We start from the raw sequence: 21,598 nt of genomic DNA, 5'->3' as shown, positions 1-21,598 counted from the left end.
CGTATGTGCAGCCCACCTCTGAAATAGCGCCCCAGATTATAGGTCTCTTGTCAATATCCTGATTATTAATATTCTTTGCATTTAGGAAGACATGATGGTGGTATCAACTGTCCCCATGTCACCTTCCCTTTACCAGAGTTCTTTTAATTTGTTTCATTCACCCTTTCCTCCAATACAAATTCCAGGTGATATAAACCACTACAGAGATCTATATAACTTTCAGCAGGCAAACTGAATTTATATTAGACTGGGGTGGGTTCAGAGGACAATATTAGGGTTTGTTTTTCATGCAGTCAGTGTTCTCCATTCTCAACTCCTTCCTTCTTCAAATCCAAGATTTGGATCCTGGATATTGGCTATTTAGTTTGAAATGCGCTACGATAAAGGGTCACCCTGGGACAAGGATAAAAGATAACATCTTTGGGATGCTGACAGCCAAGAGGTTATTGGGGCTACATAACACATACATGATAGGAAACTGTTTTCATCTGCTTTCTACCTTAAAATGGCCAGAAGCTGCATTTTAGAGATGCAAAAAGGAATTTCATGATTGCCTATGACCCACTCCCTGGTGTATCTTTAATGAGCCCAAAGTGTACATGCACCAACATTTGGGGGAATCAAATTGGATTCTGACTTCCTAAAACTGAACTCTTGTCTTCCTAAAATTGGGCAAAATGTTATCCCCAATTCCCCCCAGCCCAAATCAAATTATTTTCTTGTCAGGAAAGATGAAAGAAATACTTCTTGACTTTCAATTATTTCCTTCAGCTTTTAAAAGTTGTTCATTCAAAGTTAAGATGCATTAAAGAAGCAAAGGCATTCACCAGAGTAAAAATAAAAGGACAGAGGTGCTTACTTTTTCTCACAGGATAGAAATGAGTTATCCCTGCAGAATGTTTCTCTTTAAATGTGACGTTCTGTACATAAATAGGCTTCAAGTTATGTTTAGAAAATACAGGCTTAATCTGTTCTAAATACAGCTAAAATCTCACTACAAACCATTTGCTTTACTCAGTCACTGCAATATTAGCATACCAGATCCAAAACTTTATCTAGGCCAACATTTATTTTTATTTTATTTATTTATTTATTTTGTCACACAGGATATATAAGCATAAGCATGAAATAATTATACAATATATAAGCATATATATGAGTATGAGTATGTAATAACTATATTAATTGGATATAACAAAAGGAAACAATAGGACAGGAATGGTAGGCACGTTTGTGCTCTTATGCATGCCCCTTACAGACCTCTTAGGAATGAGGTGAGGTCAATGGTAGATAGTTTTTGGTTGAAGCTTTGGGAATTTTGGGGAGAGTCAGGTAGTGTATTCCAAGCATTATGTTCTCATGTTAGCTAGTTCAATGTCTGTATCCTTTTCAATTGGTGTGTATTAAATTAGAAGGAATAAGCAACCCATTGGTCATTCACAGAGGCCTGAAATACAATAGGACATAGCTGCTATTGAGATGTTAACAGCTGATAGCCATCTTACTTAAGAGATGCTGATAGGCCCCTTACCTTGTCCTTTTTTAAAAACAACAACCATATAACCATATTTTTTCTTGATATATATTTTCTTTTTAATTTTTTAATTTTTAACTGCTCACAGTTATCTGTGGAGCATTAACTTTTTTACTGGGTGGTGGGACTTGGAAAAGCATGCCTTTACATGCCTTTTATTTATATTGCTTTTTAAAAGTTTTCACAATTTCTAATTTCCCTCCATCACTAATCTATTTAAGTAAAGCAATAATTTCAAAAAAATAATATAAAGTGAATTCACTAGAAAGAAATGGTTGTAGGTTAGGATACTTTTACATTATTACAAGTCAGCTATCACATTTTCTCATTGTGATCCCTATTTTTGTATTTTCCTTCTTCTCGTCTTTTTTTTCTTTTCTTTTCAGAAATGTATAGGCAAAGTATCTCTCTACAAAGGAAAAAAATGACTAGCTAATAGAAGCAACGTGCTTCATCTGATAATCATCAGTTTTTATAAACGTACTTATCTGCCCTTAGGCTGCCTGCTTTTAATGGGAATTTCCAACCACTTATGATAAATATTTATTCAGATCTTCCAGCTGTTTAAAATTTGCTATATTATTCTACAAATTTCTGGTTAGCTCCTTTAAAGTTTTCTTGAAAAGTTATACCAATGATGCTTACACTAGATGAAAACACTGGATTTTTATAATATGAACTAATCAATGGGTGACCTCCCCTATTCTTGGTGTGTGATCCTGATGTACTTGAGCTACATTTTCTCTGTAAAAGTGTGTGTGTGTGTTTAAAATAAAACGATTTTATATGGCACTGTCAATTCTTATTTCCCTCTTCACTGAAGGCTATTTTCTGAATATGAATGTAGGACAAATCATGATCAAAATTATAGCACAGTTTTCTTATAAAATTTGTTTGCATTTCCTTTTCAGAACAAAAGTTCTTTGCTTGATTCCCTGGAATTTTCCAGTTGTCTATTCCAACCTTCAGTCAGATGCTCAAGAGAATCATGTCAGTTCTTTTTCTTTTTTTAGATCTAGTACCCCTATTTTTCTCTCTGTGTTTTCTCCTTTGGCTTTGCCTCGAGACATCATAGGACTAAACTTCTTACTCTATTTTCAATGGAAAAAGAGAAATTTTGTCTGACCTCCTAAGTATGTGAACAAGACCTGTTTATGAATAGAGGATGTCTGCAATTTGCTGGGTCAGATGTGCTCTGTGTCCAAAATAACAGCTTGTGTTATTTTGCAACATAGTCAAACAAAAGATTGTCACAGAACATACATTAAACTAAATGTTATTTTCCCTTTTAATATTAGGGTCTCATCTTTCTATATAAAAGATCACATTTCTAGCAATATGAAGATTCACCTAAAGCAGTAATGGCTAACTTTTTTGCATGTGCGCACAACCCTCTCGCGCTCCCCCCTGGAAGTTGGGAAACATGCCGTTTCTGACTTCCGGAGGGCCTCAGGAGGTTTGTGGGGGGTGCAGAAGGCTGTTTTTGCCCTCCCCAGGCTCCTAGAAAGGCTCTGGAGCCTGATGAGAGCGAAAAACAGGCCTTCCAGTCCCAACAGAAATTAGGAAACATGCCGTTTCTGGCCTGTTGTTCTACAACAACAACAATGAAAACAGAGCAGTTGCCTATTAAAGATATGATTGACAGACAAACAGATAAAGTTCAAGGAGATTTAATTATACAGAAGCATCATTTATGAAGTCCTTCGTGCTTTCTGAGCTTGACTGTTTACTTGCAGACGTTTCATTACCCTAGTAAAAGGGGTGTCCAAAGTTTTTTGAGTGAGGGCCAAATACAGAAAAATAAGCAAAGGCCCGGGCCACGGGGGGCTAAAAATTTTTGTACCAGTTCTGTGGGCGTGGCTTATTTTGGGGTGTGGCTTGGTGGTCATGTGACTGGTGGGCGTGGCTAACTCCTCATGTGACTGAGTGGATGTGGCTATGGGCATAGAAACCTAAATACATAGAGACCTAAATACTGACAGCGGCTACCAGTAATCCTCGGCTTGCAACCACTCATTTAGCGACCAATACAACAGCACTGAAAAAAGTGACTTACCACCAGTCTTTGCATTTATGACCTTCGCAGCATCCCCAGTTACATCAAAAGTCAAGCTTTTGGCAACCAGCATGTATTTACTGGGATTTTCCGTCCGTCGTGAACTCTCTTCCCACTGAGGGAGACACAGCAGCCAATGGAGGGACTCCGGGGAGGCCCAGGCGAGGCCCGCACCGCTTCCTCGCAGCCACTCAGGTGTGCCACGCGGCTCCCACCCAGGCCAGAAAGGGACGGGGCTAACTAGGGGGCGAGAGTGGGCGGGCACCGGCCCCTCCTCCGAACGGCGAGTGGCGGCGCAGCGCGGAGCGGCAGGCGCGGCGGCCAATGGGAGCGGGCGAACTCGGCCGCGTCACGGGCCGGCACACGGGCCCCCGGGTGAGGGAAAGCGGAGCGTGTGGCGGGGCGCCGCGGCGGCTGCTTCGGCGGCGCATGGAGGCGATGCCTTGCCACGACCGGCGTGGGGTGGGCCCCGCGGGGGCAGAGGCCGGGGTGCCGGCGAGCGGCGGGGGCGGGCCTCGCAGCTGCGTCACGACCCCGCCCGGCAGCGGTGACAGCCTGAGCCCGACAGCAGCAGCAGCAGCGCCGACGGCAGCCGGCGTCGCTGCGCTGGCGGAACGGCTGCTGTGGGGGCGACGGGGGCGCCGAGGAGGCCACGGCCACGCCGGCGACGGCGACGCGCCACGACTGGCCGGGATCGGCGGCGGCCCAGCTCAAACTCCTGCCCATGAACGACCAGATCCGGGAGCTGCAGACCATCATCCGCGACAAGTAAGCGCCCCTGAGCGCTGCAGAGCGCCGCGCCTGAGAGGATCCCGCGGGGCTGGGAAGCAGAGCGCCGCCCGCCTGGCTTCCGGGCTGCAGCCTGGGGGACGATGGGCGTCGCCGCCCACCCACCTCTTCCTCTGTCTGGTGGGCCGGGCTGGAGCCATGGGCGCCCCCTACAGCCCAGTGGCGGAATGGCCGGCCCGCAGCCCCGGGTGGGCGGGGATCGCCTCAGCGGAGCCACTCCGCATCTGCAACCGGGCGAGCGGCGGCTTCCTTGGGGGGCAGGACGGGGGCCGCACCCCACTGTCCACCCGGAATTTGCTGCGGGCGAATAAAACTTTGGCCCGCAGGCCGTAGTTTGGAGACCCCTGCGCTAGTAGGTAATATCATCAGAATATAAGATGTTCACCTCCCATTCAGAAGGTTGAGAGTTCAATCCTAGGTAGAGGTAGATGTTTCTCTCCTAAAGCACAAGGAAAAAATATTTTCTGCAAATTCCATATGGCATCAGGAAGGGTACCCGGCCATAAACACCCAGCTCCATCCAGTTGCCCTGACTCTACCCTGAATTAAAGGATTGCAGGGTCATGAAAACATACATTAAACTAAATGTTATTTTCCCTTTTAATATTAGGGTCTCATCTTTCTATATAAAAGATCACATTTCTAGCAATATGAAGATTCACCTAAAGCAGTAATGGCTAACTTTTTTGCATGTGCGCACAACCCTCTTGTGCTCCCCCCTGGAAGTTGGGAAACGTGCCGTTTCTGACCTCCGGAGGGCCTCAGGATGTTTGGGGGGGTGCGGAAGGCTGTTTTTGCCCTCCCCAGGCTCCTAGAAAGGCTCTGGAGCCTGATGAGAGCAAAAAACAGGCCTTCCGGTCCCAACAGAAATTAGGAAACATGCTGTTTCTGGCCTGTTGTTCTACAACAACAACAATGAAAACAGAGCAGTTGCCTATTAAAGATATGACTGACAGACAAACAGATAAAGTTCAAGGAGATTTAATTATACAGAAGCATCATTTATGAAGTCCTTCGTGCTTTCTGAGCTTGACTGTTTACTTGCAGACGTTTCATTACCTAGTAAAAGGGGTGTCCAAAGTTTTTTGAGTGAGGGCCAAATACAGAAAAATAAGCAAAGGCCCGGGCCACGGGGGAGGGGCTAAAATTTTGTACCAGTTCTGTGGGCGTGGCTTATTTTGGGGTGTGGCTTGGTGGTCATGTGACTGGTGGGCGTGGCTAACTCCTCATGTGACTGAGTGGATGTGGCTATGGGCATAGAAACCTAAATACATAGGGACCTAAATACTGACAGCGGCTACCAGTAATCCTCGGCTTGCAACCACTCATTTAGCGACCAATACAACAGCACTGAAAAAAGTGACTTACCACCAGTCTTTGCATTTATGACCTTCGCAGCATCCCCAGTTACATCAAAAGTCAAGCTTTTGGCAACCAGCATGTATTTACTGGGATTTTCCGTCCGTCATGAACTCTCTTCCCACTGAGGAGACACAGCAGCCAATGGAGGGACTCCGGGAGGCCCAGGCGAGGCCCGCACCGCTTCCTCGCAGCCACTCAGGTGTGCCACGCGGCTCCCACCCAGGCCAGAAAGGGACGGGCTAACTAGGGGCGAGTGGGCGGGCACCGCCCTCCTCCGAACGCCGAGTGGCGGCGCGCGGAGCGGCAGGCGCGGCGGCCAATGGGGCGGGCGAGCTCGGCGCGTCACGGGCGGCACGGGCCCGCGGCTGAGGTAAAGCGGAGCGTGTGGCGGCGCGCGGCGCTGCCGGCGGCGCATGGGCGATGCCTTGCCGCGACCGGCGTGGTGGGCCGGGCGGGGCAGAGGCGGGATGCCGGCGAGCGGCGAGGGCGGGCCTCGGCAGCTGCGCCGCCGACCCGGCCGGGCAGCGGTGACAGCCTGAGCCCGGACAGCAGCAGCAGCAGCGCCGGCGGCGGCGGCGGCGGCGGCGGCGGCGGCGGCGGCGGCGGCGGCGGCGGCGGCGGCGGCGGCGGCGGCGGCGGCGGCGGCGGCGGCGGCGGCGTCACGACTGGCGGGATCGGCGGCGGCCCAGCTCAAACTCCTGCCCATGAGCGACCAGATCCGGGAGCTGCAGACCATCATCGCGACAAGTAAGCGCCCCCTGAGCGCGTGCAGAGCGCCGCGCCCGGAGAGGATCCCACGCGGGGCTGGGGAGCAGGGCGCCTTGCCCGCCTGGCTTCGGGGCTGCAGCCCGCGGGGCGATGGCGTCGCCGCCCGCCCGCCTCTTCCTCTGTCTGGTGGGCCGGGCTGGAGCCATGGGCGTCCTGGGCGCCCCCTACAGCCCAGTGGCGGAATGGCCGGCCCGCAGCCCCGGGTGGGCGGGGATCGCCTCAGCGGAGCCACTCCGCATCTGCAACCGGGCGAGCGGCGGCTTCCTTGGGGGCCAGGACGGGGGCCGCATCCCACTGTCCACCGAGAATTTGCTGCGGGCCAATAAAAACTGACCCGCGGGCCGCAGTTGGCCCGCAGGCCGTAGTTTGGACACCCCTGCCCTAGTAGGTAATATCATCAGAATATAAGATGTTCACCTCCCATTCAGAAGGTTGAGAGTTCAATCCTAGGTAGAGGTAGATGTTTCTCTCCTAAAGCGCAAGGAAAAAATATTTTCTGCAAATTCCATATGGCATCAGGAAGGGTACCCGGCCATAAACACCCAGCTCCATCCAGTTGCCCTGACTCTACCCTGAATTAAAGGATTGCAGGGTCATGAAAAGAGAGTATTAAGATAATATCATCAGTGAACTGATGATACTACTAGTTGGGTAATGAAACCTCAGCAAAATCAAAGAACACCAAGAATTCCATAGTTCAACCCTGAGCTAAATATTGTCTTTCCATCAGATGCATCATAAACATTAAGTGCCTAGAGTTATTTTTTAATTGACTTGAAATGTATTATTGAAGCACGTTACCATTTTTCAAGCCTTCATAGCCCATGGAATGCTGAATTTCTTTCAGGGTGGAACCGTGAGCACCGAGCTCCACCATCCCCATCGTTATTGCTATTCCCAGTGGGGAGAAAATAATATTTTCATCTTCTCCTGTAGCTCGCAGCTGATTGTAAACATTTACAGAAAATTCTGCAATGGTTTCATCAGGAAAACTGGTGCTGAAGGCTTCGCTGTGAAAAACAACAAGCAACAGGAGTCCAAGAGCAAACATGGTCGAGGAGTTTCAGATCTGCAAGGCAAACAAGAAGGATAAAAAATGAATCTTACATCGTCCACACATGGTGGATTAGTGGGATCATTAAATCAATATGTGCCTAGTGTGAAGGAAGGATGTTTTTCTGGATTTTAAAAAAGCTCCCCACTGAGGAAAAAAAAAAGTCACTCAAAAAATGGAACTCAGAAAAAAGAAACTCTGTTCTAACTAGTGATTTGGTTCCTTCTTACCATTTTGTCATTTAAAAAAATGGGTATTGCCCAGAGGTGGGATCCTGTCAGTTTAACAACTGGTTCGGTGATTGCACATGTGCGCAGTTTTGACCAAACTAAACTGCAGTGTTACTTTTGGGGACTAACACAGCTGAGGCATGGCAATCCGCTCTGCTGTGCGAATCAGCTGAGAAGATAAAGGTAAGTAAAGTGCACAGGGGCGGGCAGGTGGGCCCACCTGATCATTGGAGGAAACCGGTTTGTTCCCAGCTGATCGTCGGAATTACCGGTATGCCTGAACCGGTCTGAACCGCTTGAATCCCACCCCTGGTATTGCCCCATAGGGAACAATGCTTTTTCATCACCAAGGAGAGAGCTTCAAAAAAGATTAGCATCATCTCTTCTAGCTACAAAGCAAGACTTAAGACTTTTCCTGCCCCACTTGTCTTTGTTTTTAGGTTTCTGCTTGTCTTCAGGGGAGACACGGTGACTTTTTTTTTTCTTTTTCGGGGAGTTAGAAACGAAGAACATGGAATAAAATAAGACAACATAGTAAGAGTAAGAAGCAATGAGAGTTGCATATAGTCTAGTCCCAGGATAGAGGGAAATGCTGCGAATCAAAAGCTTGGCTGATCAGCACACCAAAGATAACCTGTAGTTTAGGGGCACTGTGGCAGCCATGATCAAATCCGGAGAGACCTGAATCAGAGAAACCTTTCCAGATTAAAGCCAACCCATAAGCCAGAGGACCTTCCAGAAGCAATGGGCAAAGAGGAAGTGGCAAGTAGTACTGTCTGCAAGCATTTCTGCATCCATCAAACTTCCAAAGGATTAGACACTGGGTGGTACCCCCTTAGATTGTTTCCTCTCTTCCCAGTTGACTATGCACGCACTGGATGATTCCAAGTGTGGGGACCAAGGACTAGGTGGCACCAGCAGTGCAAATCCTCTGATTTCTGGGATTGTCCTGCTTTTTCTGGGCCAAGAAAGTAGCACTCAAGTCCTCCGGGCTTGATGCTACTTTCTTGGCCCAGAAAAAGCAGGACAAAAAGGGAAATCTCATTACTATGTTCTAAGTCCTCCGGGCTTGATGAGAACATAGTAATGAGATTTCCCTTTTTCTCGTCATTATAATGGCAGATAGAACACTGGATTGATGTTATGGTACACTGGGAAAAGGATGGGAGGAGAGGAATAATATGGGTTACTCTAGTAAGGTCTACTATAATGGCTCAGGACCTCAAGAAGAACAAGATTCATTGGTGATTCAGGGCTTCTCAGCTCCACCATGCTCAGGTCTATGCATATACAGTAAAATATGGGACCCCCTTAAGCAAAATAACTGTTCATGGTTGAGTTATATGCTATACCATAGCAGCCAATAGGGAACAGAGACTATTTCAGAGTAAGCAGAAAGAGAGAAAAGTTCATCCTCTTATTCTCACAAGTTCACCAAGGGAATCATATTCCATATATGATTGAAAAAAAGATTTTCTTCACTGGACGGGAAAGAATTCTGTGCAATGCCTTCTAGCAACAAATGACATTCTTCTCTATCAAGTCCATCTTTGGTGATCAGAACGACATTTTGTAGGCATTCCAACTTCTATTCTTCATCACACAGGGCAGCATTTGAGAATCAACAGAGTTCATTCCAAGCCACTAAATTTGTAGTTCTTAAAAACCCTTCGTCTTCAAAATACAAGGCAACTATTTTCTGCATTATTTTTCCAAAAGAAATGAATAGTCTCATAAAATGGTTGGAGGAATGCTAGAGAGACCCTCGGTGTATAGTCCTTATGTCATATGCACTATTTATTACTGACATTTTAAAATCATTCTATTCCATGACTTTTCATATTATAGAAATAGAAATCCCTTGTATTATTTTTATATATAACTTTATTAAATTTCCACACACACCCATAAAATACAAAATAGCAAAGAAAAAAAATAGAAGGAAATGGGGGAGGGACCATGAATAAAAAGGAAAACTGGGGATGAAAACAAGAAGGGAGGGGAAAAGCTACACAGAAAAGAATAACTTTTGACTTTCTTCAGAACAGATACAAGCATAAAATGCAATGATCCTTTGAATTAGAATAAGTCATAACACACAACAGTGCTATAATCATAAATAAATCTAATCATCAAATCCCAAGGTTAAAGTTTCATTTCTTTCTTTCTTTCCAAGTAGAAACAAAGTTAAAGTCTTTTCTTTAATCAAAGCATTCAATTTCGCCATCTCTGCCAACTCCATTAATCTTAACATCCATTCTTCCATTTGTGAGTCCATCTATGCACATAAAAAGTCTTACTGCTGTTTCTTATACTGTACTGTATAAGAAAAAAAGTTCAATTTTTTTCTCTCTGTCGGTTTGTCTATCAAATTTAAAAGAAAAGTCTGTTATATCAACTTTCTTGGTTAGCGTAGTGGGATATAAGATTAATACATTAAATAAAATGGGATACTAGAACTGACCGAAAAATGATAATTAATGGAAAGAGCCCCAACAAATTGGGTCTAAATGAATAAAATATAAACTAGGTCTAGAAGAGGGGTGTCAAACTCGTGACGTATCACAACTTTTTTCCCCTTTGCTAAAATGGGTGTGGGTGTGGCCACATCCGGCCCACGGACTGCAAGTTTGACACCCCAGGTCTAGATGAATAAGAGAGCTACAGTCACATGACTGATCTGATTTTACAACCTTTTTTGTGGCAGTCGTAAACCAAATGCCATGGTCAAAAAGTGAATGCTGCAGTCATAAAGTGAACCAAACCAGAGATACCTATTTCCAGCAAAACATGGTCACATGATCATGGGTGCTGCAAAAAATCATAAATGCAGCCATGTTTGCCAAGCTGCTATGTGACTGGCTGGGGGGACCATCAAAACTTCAGATTCAGATCATAATTCTGTGTTTTTGGTCAGTCATAAGTTCAAGTGGTCACTAAGCAACCAGTCGTAAATCTAGGACTTCCTGTATTGTGCTGTGGTGGCTAAGACACAATAATAGAAGTAAGGAGGTTCACTCCCAACTCTGGAAGTTCATTTGATAGTGTTGGACCAGCCAGGGTCTCTCGCAGAATTGCGGTTATGGGGAATCTACCCCATAGGGTTGTTTTGTGGGGAAACCCAATAAGGAGGAGCCATGTATACATTGCATTAAACTCTTGAACAAAAGGCGGAACAACAAATCTAACAAATATATAAATTATTAAGTTAATGTGGTAGTCAAGTAATAGCAGCTCGAATCTTGCATCCCAACCAGTTTTAGCTTATCTTTCTGGATGTAAGTATCCTAATAGAAAGCAGATGATATGTCCCAAAACATATTAGAAAGATGTATAATGATATTTATTTTGTGACACTACTGAATTGATTTTTTTCTTTGTAAAGATATACACAGGGGTAGGCTTCAAAAATTTTAGCAAGGGGTTCTCTCCGGTTCCTGGGTGGGCGTGGCCATGGCGGGTGTGGCCTAGTCACACTCCTGTACCACCAGGGGACGATGACATTTTTGCCCTACCTTGGCTCCGGAGGCTTTCCTTGAGGTTCTGGGAGGGTGAAAATGGCTTTCCCAGACTCCGGAGGCCCTCTGGAGGCCAGAAATGGGCCCTTTACCAGCCTTCCCAAACTTCTGGTATGCCCATTTTTTGTCCTCCCCGAACCTCTGCACGCACCCTGCACTTACCTGCATCTAAATTGGGCTGCGTGGGGACTCCTGGGAGGGGCCAGGTGGGCGGGGCCAGCCAGGAGTGGGATTTGGGGGGGTTCTTCGAACTGTACAGAATCTTAGCTAGAGGTTCTCCCGAACTCCTGTGAACCCCCAGCAGCCCACCCTTGGATATACTTACCCATCAGAAAAGGTCTTAAAAGTCACATTCTTTCCTCTATAGCAGAATGAGGACAGGGAGAATTCATGGATAGATTTCCAATACCCCAAACATCCAGGCCAAATCGTAGTTCTGAAAGTGCAGAGATTGCTGTATCTTCAATTTTGGGTATGGTTCATTTATGCCTATTTACCAGGACATGTGTATTCTTCTCTCCAGTGACCTTTTGCAATCATGATACTTAACATTTATATGGTGTATCTTATTAGCAGGCTGTTCCACAAACATCACCTAATTAAATATTGTGGCAGCTCAGAGCAATGTATAATTAAATGTTATTAAACCCATTTTATAGGTGAAGAAGCATCAACTAAATAGGCTGTTCTGTGTATTTTAGCAATAACTCGAAAGACTACTTTTTCCAAACAGGTTTTCTTTTTTCTTTTTTTAAAGAAAAAACAATAGAACAAAATTCTATTCTTGAATCATATGAGTTCAAGCTGCAGGCAGGATAAAATGGATGGTTGAAACTATCATATTATGGAAACTGTACTAAGACTCATCTCTCCTAATAGCTGATTTACCTTTGTGGAGAGCTTTTCTTTTCCAATTTATAAAGAAATTTTCCTGTTAGAGCTGCGCAGTCGAGAGAACAGTTTTACCTCTGCGGTAGCAATCTTTGTGAATTAGGCTTAACAAAACCTTCATTATTCATATATAATACGTAGATGTCATTCAGCAATACTATTCTGCTGATGGTTTACAATGGAAAATAATATAATATAATAAAAAAACACTTTGGCTGCAATAAACAACGAAGTGGATTTTCTTGTTAGTGTCATATGCCTGAATCCGTTATTCTAGTTTGGAAATCATGGTTTCTAATTTAGCAGGCTGCAGAAAGCCAGTCAATTCTGTTTCTTTTCTTTTTTTTAATGCAATAACTTTTATGAAGGATTTGCTATTAGAATAGCAGTTACAGTATAAAGAAAAAAAGTCAAACATGTAGAAAAAAGGAGATATACAAAAATATACAAAAAATATACAAAAAAAGAGATATACAAAAATTATCACCACAGAAAAAACCAAGTATGCAAAAATGATCACCATGTCAGTTAATACTTAGCTGAGTAACCTTTAGCATGAATTACGGCCTTACAACATCTTCCCATGGACTGAACCAAGTCTTTTATTTCTGCAGTTGTTATAATGTGAAACCAAGATTGAACGATGGCGTCTATTTATATATATAAATATATATGTTTGTATGGGTGTTTGTATGTAGGTCTTTGGTTATTCAGGTTTTCTCCCGCGTAAAATTTGAAGTGTCTTGGCAAAACGTTTCGTCGAAACACCGCCAAGACACTTCCAATTTTACGCGGGAGAAAACTCGAATAACCAAAGATAGATAGATTTTTTTTTTCATAACAATTGTGCATATTCAATTGTGCATATTCAACAGTCAATTCTGTATCATCCAATAAGCCATAGTTAAACTATGTGCAGGTAGTCCTTGGCTAACGACCAAAATTTATGTTGTTAAGTGAGACATTTGTTAAGTGAGTTTTGTCCCGTTTTATAACATAAAGTTGCTAAGTGAATCATTGTAGTTGATAAGTTAGTAACCTGGTTGTTAAGTGAATCTGGGTTCCCCCATTGACTTTGTGGTCAGAAGGTCACAAAAGAGGATCACTTGATCCCAGGTTGCTACAACGGTCATAAATATGAACCGGTGGCCAAGCATCTGAGCACATGATCATGGGGATGCTCCAAAGGTCTTAACTGTGAAAAACGGTCATAAGTCACTTTTTTCAGTGCCGTTGTAACTTCAAATGGTCACTAAATGAACTGTTGTAAATCGAGGACTACTTGTAAGGCTTAATGTCACCCAGCCAATGCCATGTAACAGTTTGTATAACAGACATTCCCAGCAGAGAAAATAAAAGCAAGTCCTAAACAAATATACGAAGTGTTTAGTCGCTAAGAACACTGCTATTTTAAAGCCTCAGAGAGAATTTAAAAACTGATATTTTTATATGATACCAAAATACCTAAAACTATGTCACATGAGCCAGGAGCAGCATTTCCCAGCCATGGTGCTACCATCAAAAGGAACATTGTTTTTCCATCTTTGTGTGGAAAGGGGCAGGGAATTTGTGGTGGGTGGGGTGTGTGTTTGGGGATTATGTGTGTTGGGCCTGGCCTTTGGGTGTTATGGGAATTTCGTTGTATGGGGATACTGTGTATATATACACAATGACAATAAAGTTATACATACTTATTTTGTAACCCAACACTCCATACTTTGGAGTTGAGTAGGGAGATGCAAGCTTCTTATCATTCCTGATTTATAAGAATTAGGGTTCATTTGGAAGATAGTCATCTGGGAATACAGGGTGTAAAACTATTCATTTAATCTCAATGATATCTACTATCTGATTAAATTTACATTGCAACCGAGTTAGAAAAATGTATGAGCTCTTAAAACATTTCTTTCAATATTGTACAGAAAATGTGTTTCCCTTTTACTCAAGAGGTTTACATCATAGAGTTGGCATGTACAGGTCATTAAATCGAGTGATGTTATTATACTCACTATGACATAGCATCAACTAAAAATCTAATCTCTGCAGGACAACCAAAGCTGTTTTTCAAAATTGTGCTGAATTACCAAGGTGGCATCTTCAGTTACTATGCCAAATGTTATCAAGGACTACCTACTTGTTATTTAATAAGTCAATATATTAATTCAAAGCCATATGGCATGAAGGCTGAACCAAAAATAATGCCAGCTCCTTAATTTTAATTTAAATGGGGGAATTTAACAGGAAAACAATCCCTGAAAGAGGCTCTTTTACTACCTATATTTAGTTCTCCACATAATTACCACTATTCTGTACATAATTCTGCTATGATGGACAAGTTCCTTAAAGCTGTCACAAAAACAATAACTACATCAAAAACCCAAACAAAAGAACCCACCACACTGTCTGTTCAACCACTACCGGGTCGGAATAGCTCAGGCTGGTAAAGCCTGTTATTAAGAACACAAAGCCTGCAATTACTGCAGGTTCAAGCCCGGCCCAAGGTTGACTCAGCCTTCCATCCTTTATAAGGTAGGTAAAATGAGGACCCAGATTGTTGGGGGGGGCAATAAGTTGACTTTGTAAAAATATACAAATAGAATGAGACTATTGCCTTATACACTGTAAGCCGCCCTGAGTCTTCGGAGAAGGGCGGGGTATAAATGTAAACAAAAAAAACAAAACCAGAACGACTAGCCTTGTGGTGCAGCCAAAACAATCTGGAACTGAACACACTCAAAACCGTAGAAATGGTGGTAGACTTTAGGAGAAACCCTTCCATACTTCCACCTCTCACAATACTTGACAACATAGTATCAACAGTAGAAACCTTCAAATTTCTAGGTTCTATCATATCGCAAGATCTCAAATGGACGGCTAACATCAAAAACATCATTAAAAAAGGACAACAAAGAATGTTCTTTCTGCGCCAACTAGTAAGCTCAAACTGCCCAAGGAGCTGCTGATCCAATTCTACAGAGGAATTATTGAGTCTGTCATTTGCACCTCTATAACTGTCTGGTTCGGTTCTGCAACCCAACAAGAAAAACACAGACTTCAGAGGATAATTAGAACTGCAGAAAAAATAATTGCTACCAACCTGCCTTCCATTGAGGACCTGTATACTGCACGAATCAAGAAGAGGGCCGTGAAAATATTTGCAGATCCCTCGCATCCTGGACATAAACTGTTTCAACTCCTACCCTCAAAACGATGCTATAGAGCACTGCACACCAGAACAACTAGACACAAGAACAGTTTTTTCCCGAAGGCCATCACTCTGCTAAACAAATAATTCCCTCAACACTGTCAGACTATTTACTGAATCTGCACTACTATTAATCGTTTCATAGTTCCCATCACCAATCTCTTTCCACTTATGACTGTATGACTATAACTTGTTGCTGGCAATCCTTATGATTTATATTGATATATTGACCATCAATTGTGTTGTAAATGTTGTACCTTGATGAACGTATCTTTTCTTTTATGTACACTGAGAGCATATGCACCAAGACAAATTCCTTGTGTGTCCAATCACACTTGGCCAATAAAATTCTATTCTATTCTATTCTATTCTATTCTATCTGATGCACCTTGCTATCTCTTTATTTAAGTCAAACAGATGGGTCATTCCATGTTCAGTGGTCTGATTTCAGGAAAATGCCCAGGACGACCATCATGAATTTTGATGAAATTTGGTGTGAACATGCACACACATCCCCAATAAACATTGGTAAAGTGTTATATTTGCTGATGCAATATTTGCAGAGATACAGTCATTTATATGACCCCCATACCACAGCCTTCGACGGTATGATTCTGAGATTTCAGCAAATTTGAGACATAGTATCTCTAGCAATATTTTGTTGAGAGAAACAAAACTTGGCCATCTTGTACAACTTGTTGTGCTCTATTAAACAAAATAATAAAAACATTCCCATGAGCGATCTCCATCTAGATAATTGGGAGCAAAGTTGGCCAAAAATGACTGAGGCGTGAAAAAAGTGTAAAGTTTGGCTTCTTATATCTCTGGAAGGAAAGATACGAGAAACGTGAAACTTTGTGCGTAATAACTTAGCAAAACAAGGTTGTCGAATATAAAATTTAATTCTCTTACTCCTTTCAATAGTTCACAAATTGAGTGTAAAGTTGACTTTTTTGGTAAAAATGCCAAAAATAGGGTATTTTCAGCCCACTTTTACAAAAAAAGACCTTCCGGAAACTCTGTTAAATCATTCTCATTGGAAAGAGCATGTTCCTATTATCTGCTAAACAAATAATTCCCTCAACACTGTCAAATTATTTACTAAATCTGCACTACTATTAATCTTCTCATAGTTCCCATCACCAATCTCTTTCCACTTATGACTGCATGACTGTAACTTTGTTGCTGGAAATCATATTATTTATATTGATATATTGACCATCAATTGTGTTGTAGATGTTGTACCTTGATGAACGTATCTTTTCTTTTATATACACTGAGAGCATATGCACCAAGACAAATTCCTTGTGTGTCCAATCACACTTGGCCAATAAAAAATTCTATTCAAACCCCCTAAAATGTAGAGTTGGTGTTTCATCGCTGATGTATAAAGCCCTAAAAATAGATGCTTACTGTTTCTCTTCAATTTTAGGAAAACATGGAAGTCACACAAAACCAGGTCTGGATTGTGTGGTACAATTGGGTAAGGCAGTAAAAGCCAACTGCTCAATTCCTTCTTGAGTGGTTTGTCAGATGACATTTAAGCATTGTCATGTTGCAGCATTTTCCCCCTTTTGCTTCGAAATTCTGACTAATCTTTGTTTCAGTGTTTTGAGACATGCCCTCCGAATTGATAATGCTGCCAGTTTCAAGGAAATCCATGTGAATAATATCAGTTGCATCTCAAAGAATGCAACCATGAAATTTTGTGCCCTAAGATAGGGTTTTGATCCCCTACCCTCACAGGTAAAACTGTGATGATATTCTATGGACTGTATCTGAAAAGGTTAAATCATGGCAACTGGACCAAGTTTTATTAAAACTGAGATGTTTCGTTACTCATCCAAGTAATGAAACATTGCATGGAATGGCATTTCATTTCATTTCTGGGTCATAATAATGAGTCCATATTTTGTTGTCTGTCACAACTCTGTGAAGAAATTCCTCACCCTCATTTTCATAGCATGACAACTGCTGGCAAATTTCAACTCTTGTAGCTTTCATCTCTTCTGCATGAAAGGAACTCTTCTTGAACAAACCTTTTAGTATTGAAGAACATCAATTATGTGACCCACACATTCCTGTGAGATGCCAAGCTTGACAGCAATTTCCCTTTGAGTGATCTACTGATTGTCCTTAATCACTTCATCAACTTTTCTCATGTGAAATTAATCAGTTGCTGTCACAAGCCATCCACTTTGTTCTTGATCACGCAAATCAGCTCTGCCCCATTCACTATCTTTATTTATTTATTTATTTATTTATTTATTTATTTATTTATTTACTTACTTATTTGATGCCCAGTACTCATCCCAAGCCAATCAACACCACAAATACCCTGCATTTAGTGGTGAATTTCAATTGGAAGAATTCATTCAGCAGTTGCTTAAAGTGCCCTGATACGTATCACAGCTTTCATTTTATGAATTATAGGAAGAGAGCTCTCCCAACCACTTCCTACCAACTGATGTGAAAGAACAGATACCAAAAAACACATCAGAGCACCTTTTGCATGAAAATGGTGTATTAAATTGCATTAAATTGCCATAGTTTGGTGACTTATAACATTAGATATATTACTTTTCCTTCAACCCTCCTACAGTGGCAATAAATGAGTCTTCTCTATGCATTCATACTGTGGAACTGATCCAGTTGCTTTCTCTGTAAAACTAACCTAGTATCCCCAGCAATATATTCCATCTAGTGGTGAAATTTGAACCGGTTTACTACCGGTTTGCTAGCTGCATGCGCGCTGTGTGCCAAATGTGAGGTCTGTGTGCACACACGCAGTGCACGCCAAAAGGAGGCATGGGGTAAGTAAAGCAGCGTGTGGGGTGTGTGTGTGTGATCAGCTGTGGCACACAATCTTTTTTTTTACTTTTAAAAGCATTTTTTTACAACCTATTCAGCAGAACAGGTTGTAAAAAATGCTTTTAAAAGTAAAATAAAAGGCTCTGACGATCGCACGGCTCAGCTGTGATCGTCAGAGCCTTTTTTTTTACCTTTTAAAAGCATTTTAAAAACCTATTCTTACCATATGGGCGGGAAAAGTGAGTGAGCCAGAAAGAAGCTGCAAGTGGCCAAGCAGGCGACCGGGTGATTGGGTGGACATGGGTAGGGGGTGGGGGGAGGGAGGGATTTTTGCTAATGGTTCTCCGAACCACCCGCCCCCATTGCTACCGGATTGGCCAATCCGGTCCAAACTGGGAGCATTTCACCCCAATTCCATCCTTTCTAGAGGATGCATGATTTCCTAGAACATAGCAAGCTGAGGATGACCAAGTAACTGTGCTCCCAAATATGGTCTTTTGCTTGCTATTTGCTACAGCAGGATGAAAACAAAAATATCCACACTTGCAATAAAAGATGCTCAAGGCTCAGTTACCTATTCCTGTCCACCTGAAGGCAGGAGAAGAAGCAATGGATGGAAACTGATCAAGGAAAGAATGTCTATGGAGATTACCCATCATCTAGCTCATGGTTGTCCCAAAGGTGCTGTTTCAAAAGGCAACTGGACTTCTTCGTTTTTCCTTCAAGACATTTTGCTTTGCTGAAGAACTGAAGAAGCTTTTTGATGAGAAGATAAATGTTTTCAAAGAAAAACTAAGAAAAGTCAAGTTGCCTTTTGAAAAAGCACCTTTGGGATCAAAGAGAGAACCAACCTAGAACTAAGAAAAAAATTCACGATAGTTAGAACAATTAATCACTGGAACAATTTTCCTCCAGAAGTTGTAGGTCAGTGTTGGCAAACATTTTGTGTTCTCGCGTGCCGCTCGCGTGCCGGAAGTGGCACGCGAAACCATCCCAAGGCAAATGCATGGCCTCGCCGGCTCCCATCATGTTCCTGTGCTCAAACACGCACCGGCCAGCTGGCCATTGTGCACATGGTGCTGGTGATCTCGGAAGTGCAGCGGTCCATTGCACATGCTTGTTGGTGAATCTATGGCACACGTGCCACCTCGTGCATGCACGGTCCACCGGCACCGTGCGCGCCTGACGGCCAGCTGACTGGGGCGCATTTCAGCACAAGAACGCGACAAGGAGCCAGCGAGGGCACGCATTTGCCTCAGGACAGTTTCACATGCTGCTTCCGGCACGCATGCCATAGGTTCACCAACACTGTTGTAGGTGCTCTAACAGAAGATTTTTATGAAGAGATTGGACAACTATTTGTCTGAAATGGTATAGGGTTTCCTGCCTGAGCAAGGGGTTGGACTAGAAGGCCTCCAATGTCCCTTCCATCTCTGTTATTTTGTTATGTTGCATGTCCATAAAAGTCATTTCAGATTTTTCTTGGGAAGATGTGGAGAAACAACTGAGGTCCAACCATGATTACTTTTGTCAAGGATTATAAGAGTAAATCATTGAAACTTATATAGATATCCACATTCATTCATTCATTCATGATTGTCACCTTGAGGAGAGATGGGCAGCAAACAAATCTAATAAGTAAAATAAAAATAAATAAAATAAATTGTGGTGGTTATAATTTGAAGAAAATAAAATAACTCTGACCAGGAGATCTGGATCCCATTCTAGTTGTGCCATTCGGTAGCCATTGGAAGCTATTCTTTTCAGGCTATATAGAGAAAGAATAACAGTGAACTATATTCCATATCAAATAATTCTTAGTAATGAATCTCGACTCAAATGAAGCTTGTGTTCTTGTAGCACTGTTTAGAAAATAAATAAATAAAATAAAAAATGCTTCAGTTATCTCAACACATATGTCCTGTCATATTAACACTATTACAAGCATTTTGCTTCAATAGATGCATGAAAACGAAAACAAAATAATAGGCCATATTTTAGCATAACAGTATGAATATGTGCTCATGTCTATTTTAAAAAAATAGCTTGTATTAACTGAGTAAAAAACAACAACAAAAACTATACACAAATGCCCATTTAGAGATGGTAATAAAAATAGAAACCACAATAAAGATTGCTTAATTTTGACAAGGAAAAAGACCTGCTCACTCTGTAGCATATTACCAAGAATCCATGGTTATAGATCTCTAAAATGCTTTCATTTCTTTATTTAGTCTACATCCTGCTTTTCTGCTTATATAAACTTTTGATGGTTTGCAATTATAAAACAGAATACAAATTATTTAAGACAACAGTACAATCAATGCAATTCAAGTCATTAAAATCAATTAACAGTGAAAAGAGGGTAAAGATTTGGTTTGGCTGCTTTCCTGAATTGTGCAAGAACATTGGGTGGGTGTCAAAAAATTCCACCCTGGGGAATATATGCCATTTCCAGGAAGACACAGGAATAGCCTTCTCTTATACATCACTGTTGTGGTCCGCCAGCAGCCTGCGGAGCTGGCAGCAGAGTCAGACAGTGAGAAGCCTTGGGAGGAACATGGGCCAGTCTTGGAATCTGGGGAAGGCCCAGACGAGGGCTCTGCATCGGAGACAGAGATGGGGCCAGGGCCATCTGGGAATGATGAACAGACTCCAGAGCCTACAGAGCCGGACAGCAGAGAGGAAGAGGAACAGGAGGAGCCTGTTCTTACTGCACGCATGCACAGAGCTGCCAGAAGGCAAGAGCAGCTAAAACAAAAGGGACAACTCGGGAGTAAGGTCAGGAGATGATTGACCCATCCCATAAGGCTTAAAAGAGAAGCAAAGGCACTTGGGCCCTTTGCAGGAAAGCAACATTGTTAACTCCATTTCCAGTCGGCATCTCTTCTTTGTTTCTGAATTCCGTGGGGCTTTGCCAAGTAAAGTCTTTGGTAGCGTGTCAAAGGAGAAAAAGGTTGGTGATTATCCCGAAGGACTTCTCCTGAAAGACTTTTTTGCAACTAATTGGGACTCAACTGGGAATCAATGTAGTTCTCAATTGTTACAATAAAATAGGTTTTTGGCACTATTTGTGTGCTTTCATGACTCATTAAGCCTAGGTCACAACACACACATTGCCAAACCCTAGGCAACAAGAACACCTTCCAAAGTTGTTAAGCAATGTTCAAGGATATCGACTGCTGATTTAGCAGGGAACAGTATTGTTGGAGGCTATCAATATATTCAAATCAAATATCTTTATTATGGTCTTCGAGCAGCCTTTACAATAAAAAGAGTGCAATGAAAAGAGAAATCACAAACAATTAGTTATTGGGGGAGGAAAAATATTACAACGATAAAACAATGTATCTAATTAAAAGTTTTCCACAGCTGCATTA

The 21,598-nt window shown here is 42.5% G+C and overlaps 1 protein-coding gene across 1 annotated transcript in view; it reads right to left on the bottom strand.

Annotated features, from left to right (window-relative positions):
• SERPINI1 (serpin family I member 1) overlaps window positions 1–21,598 on the bottom strand; it is a 147,899-nt gene that overhangs the window by 46,519 nt on the left and 79,782 nt on the right. The window contains exon 2 of the mRNA XM_058188599.1: window positions 7,311–7,578. Within this exon, the coding sequence (XP_058044582.1) occupies window positions 7,311–7,560 (250 nt within the window). The 5' untranslated portion in view covers window positions 7,561–7,578. The remainder of the gene's footprint in view (window positions 1–7,310; window positions 7,579–21,598) is intronic.

This window comes from Ahaetulla prasina, chromosome 6 (genome assembly GCF_028640845.1).
Source record: "Ahaetulla prasina isolate Xishuangbanna chromosome 6, ASM2864084v1, whole genome shotgun sequence".
Lineage (NCBI taxonomy): Eukaryota > Metazoa > Chordata > Lepidosauria > Squamata > Colubridae > Ahaetulla > Ahaetulla prasina.
The sequence above is the reverse complement of the archived record's forward strand: the minus strand, read 5'-3'. Positions and strand labels throughout refer to the sequence as shown.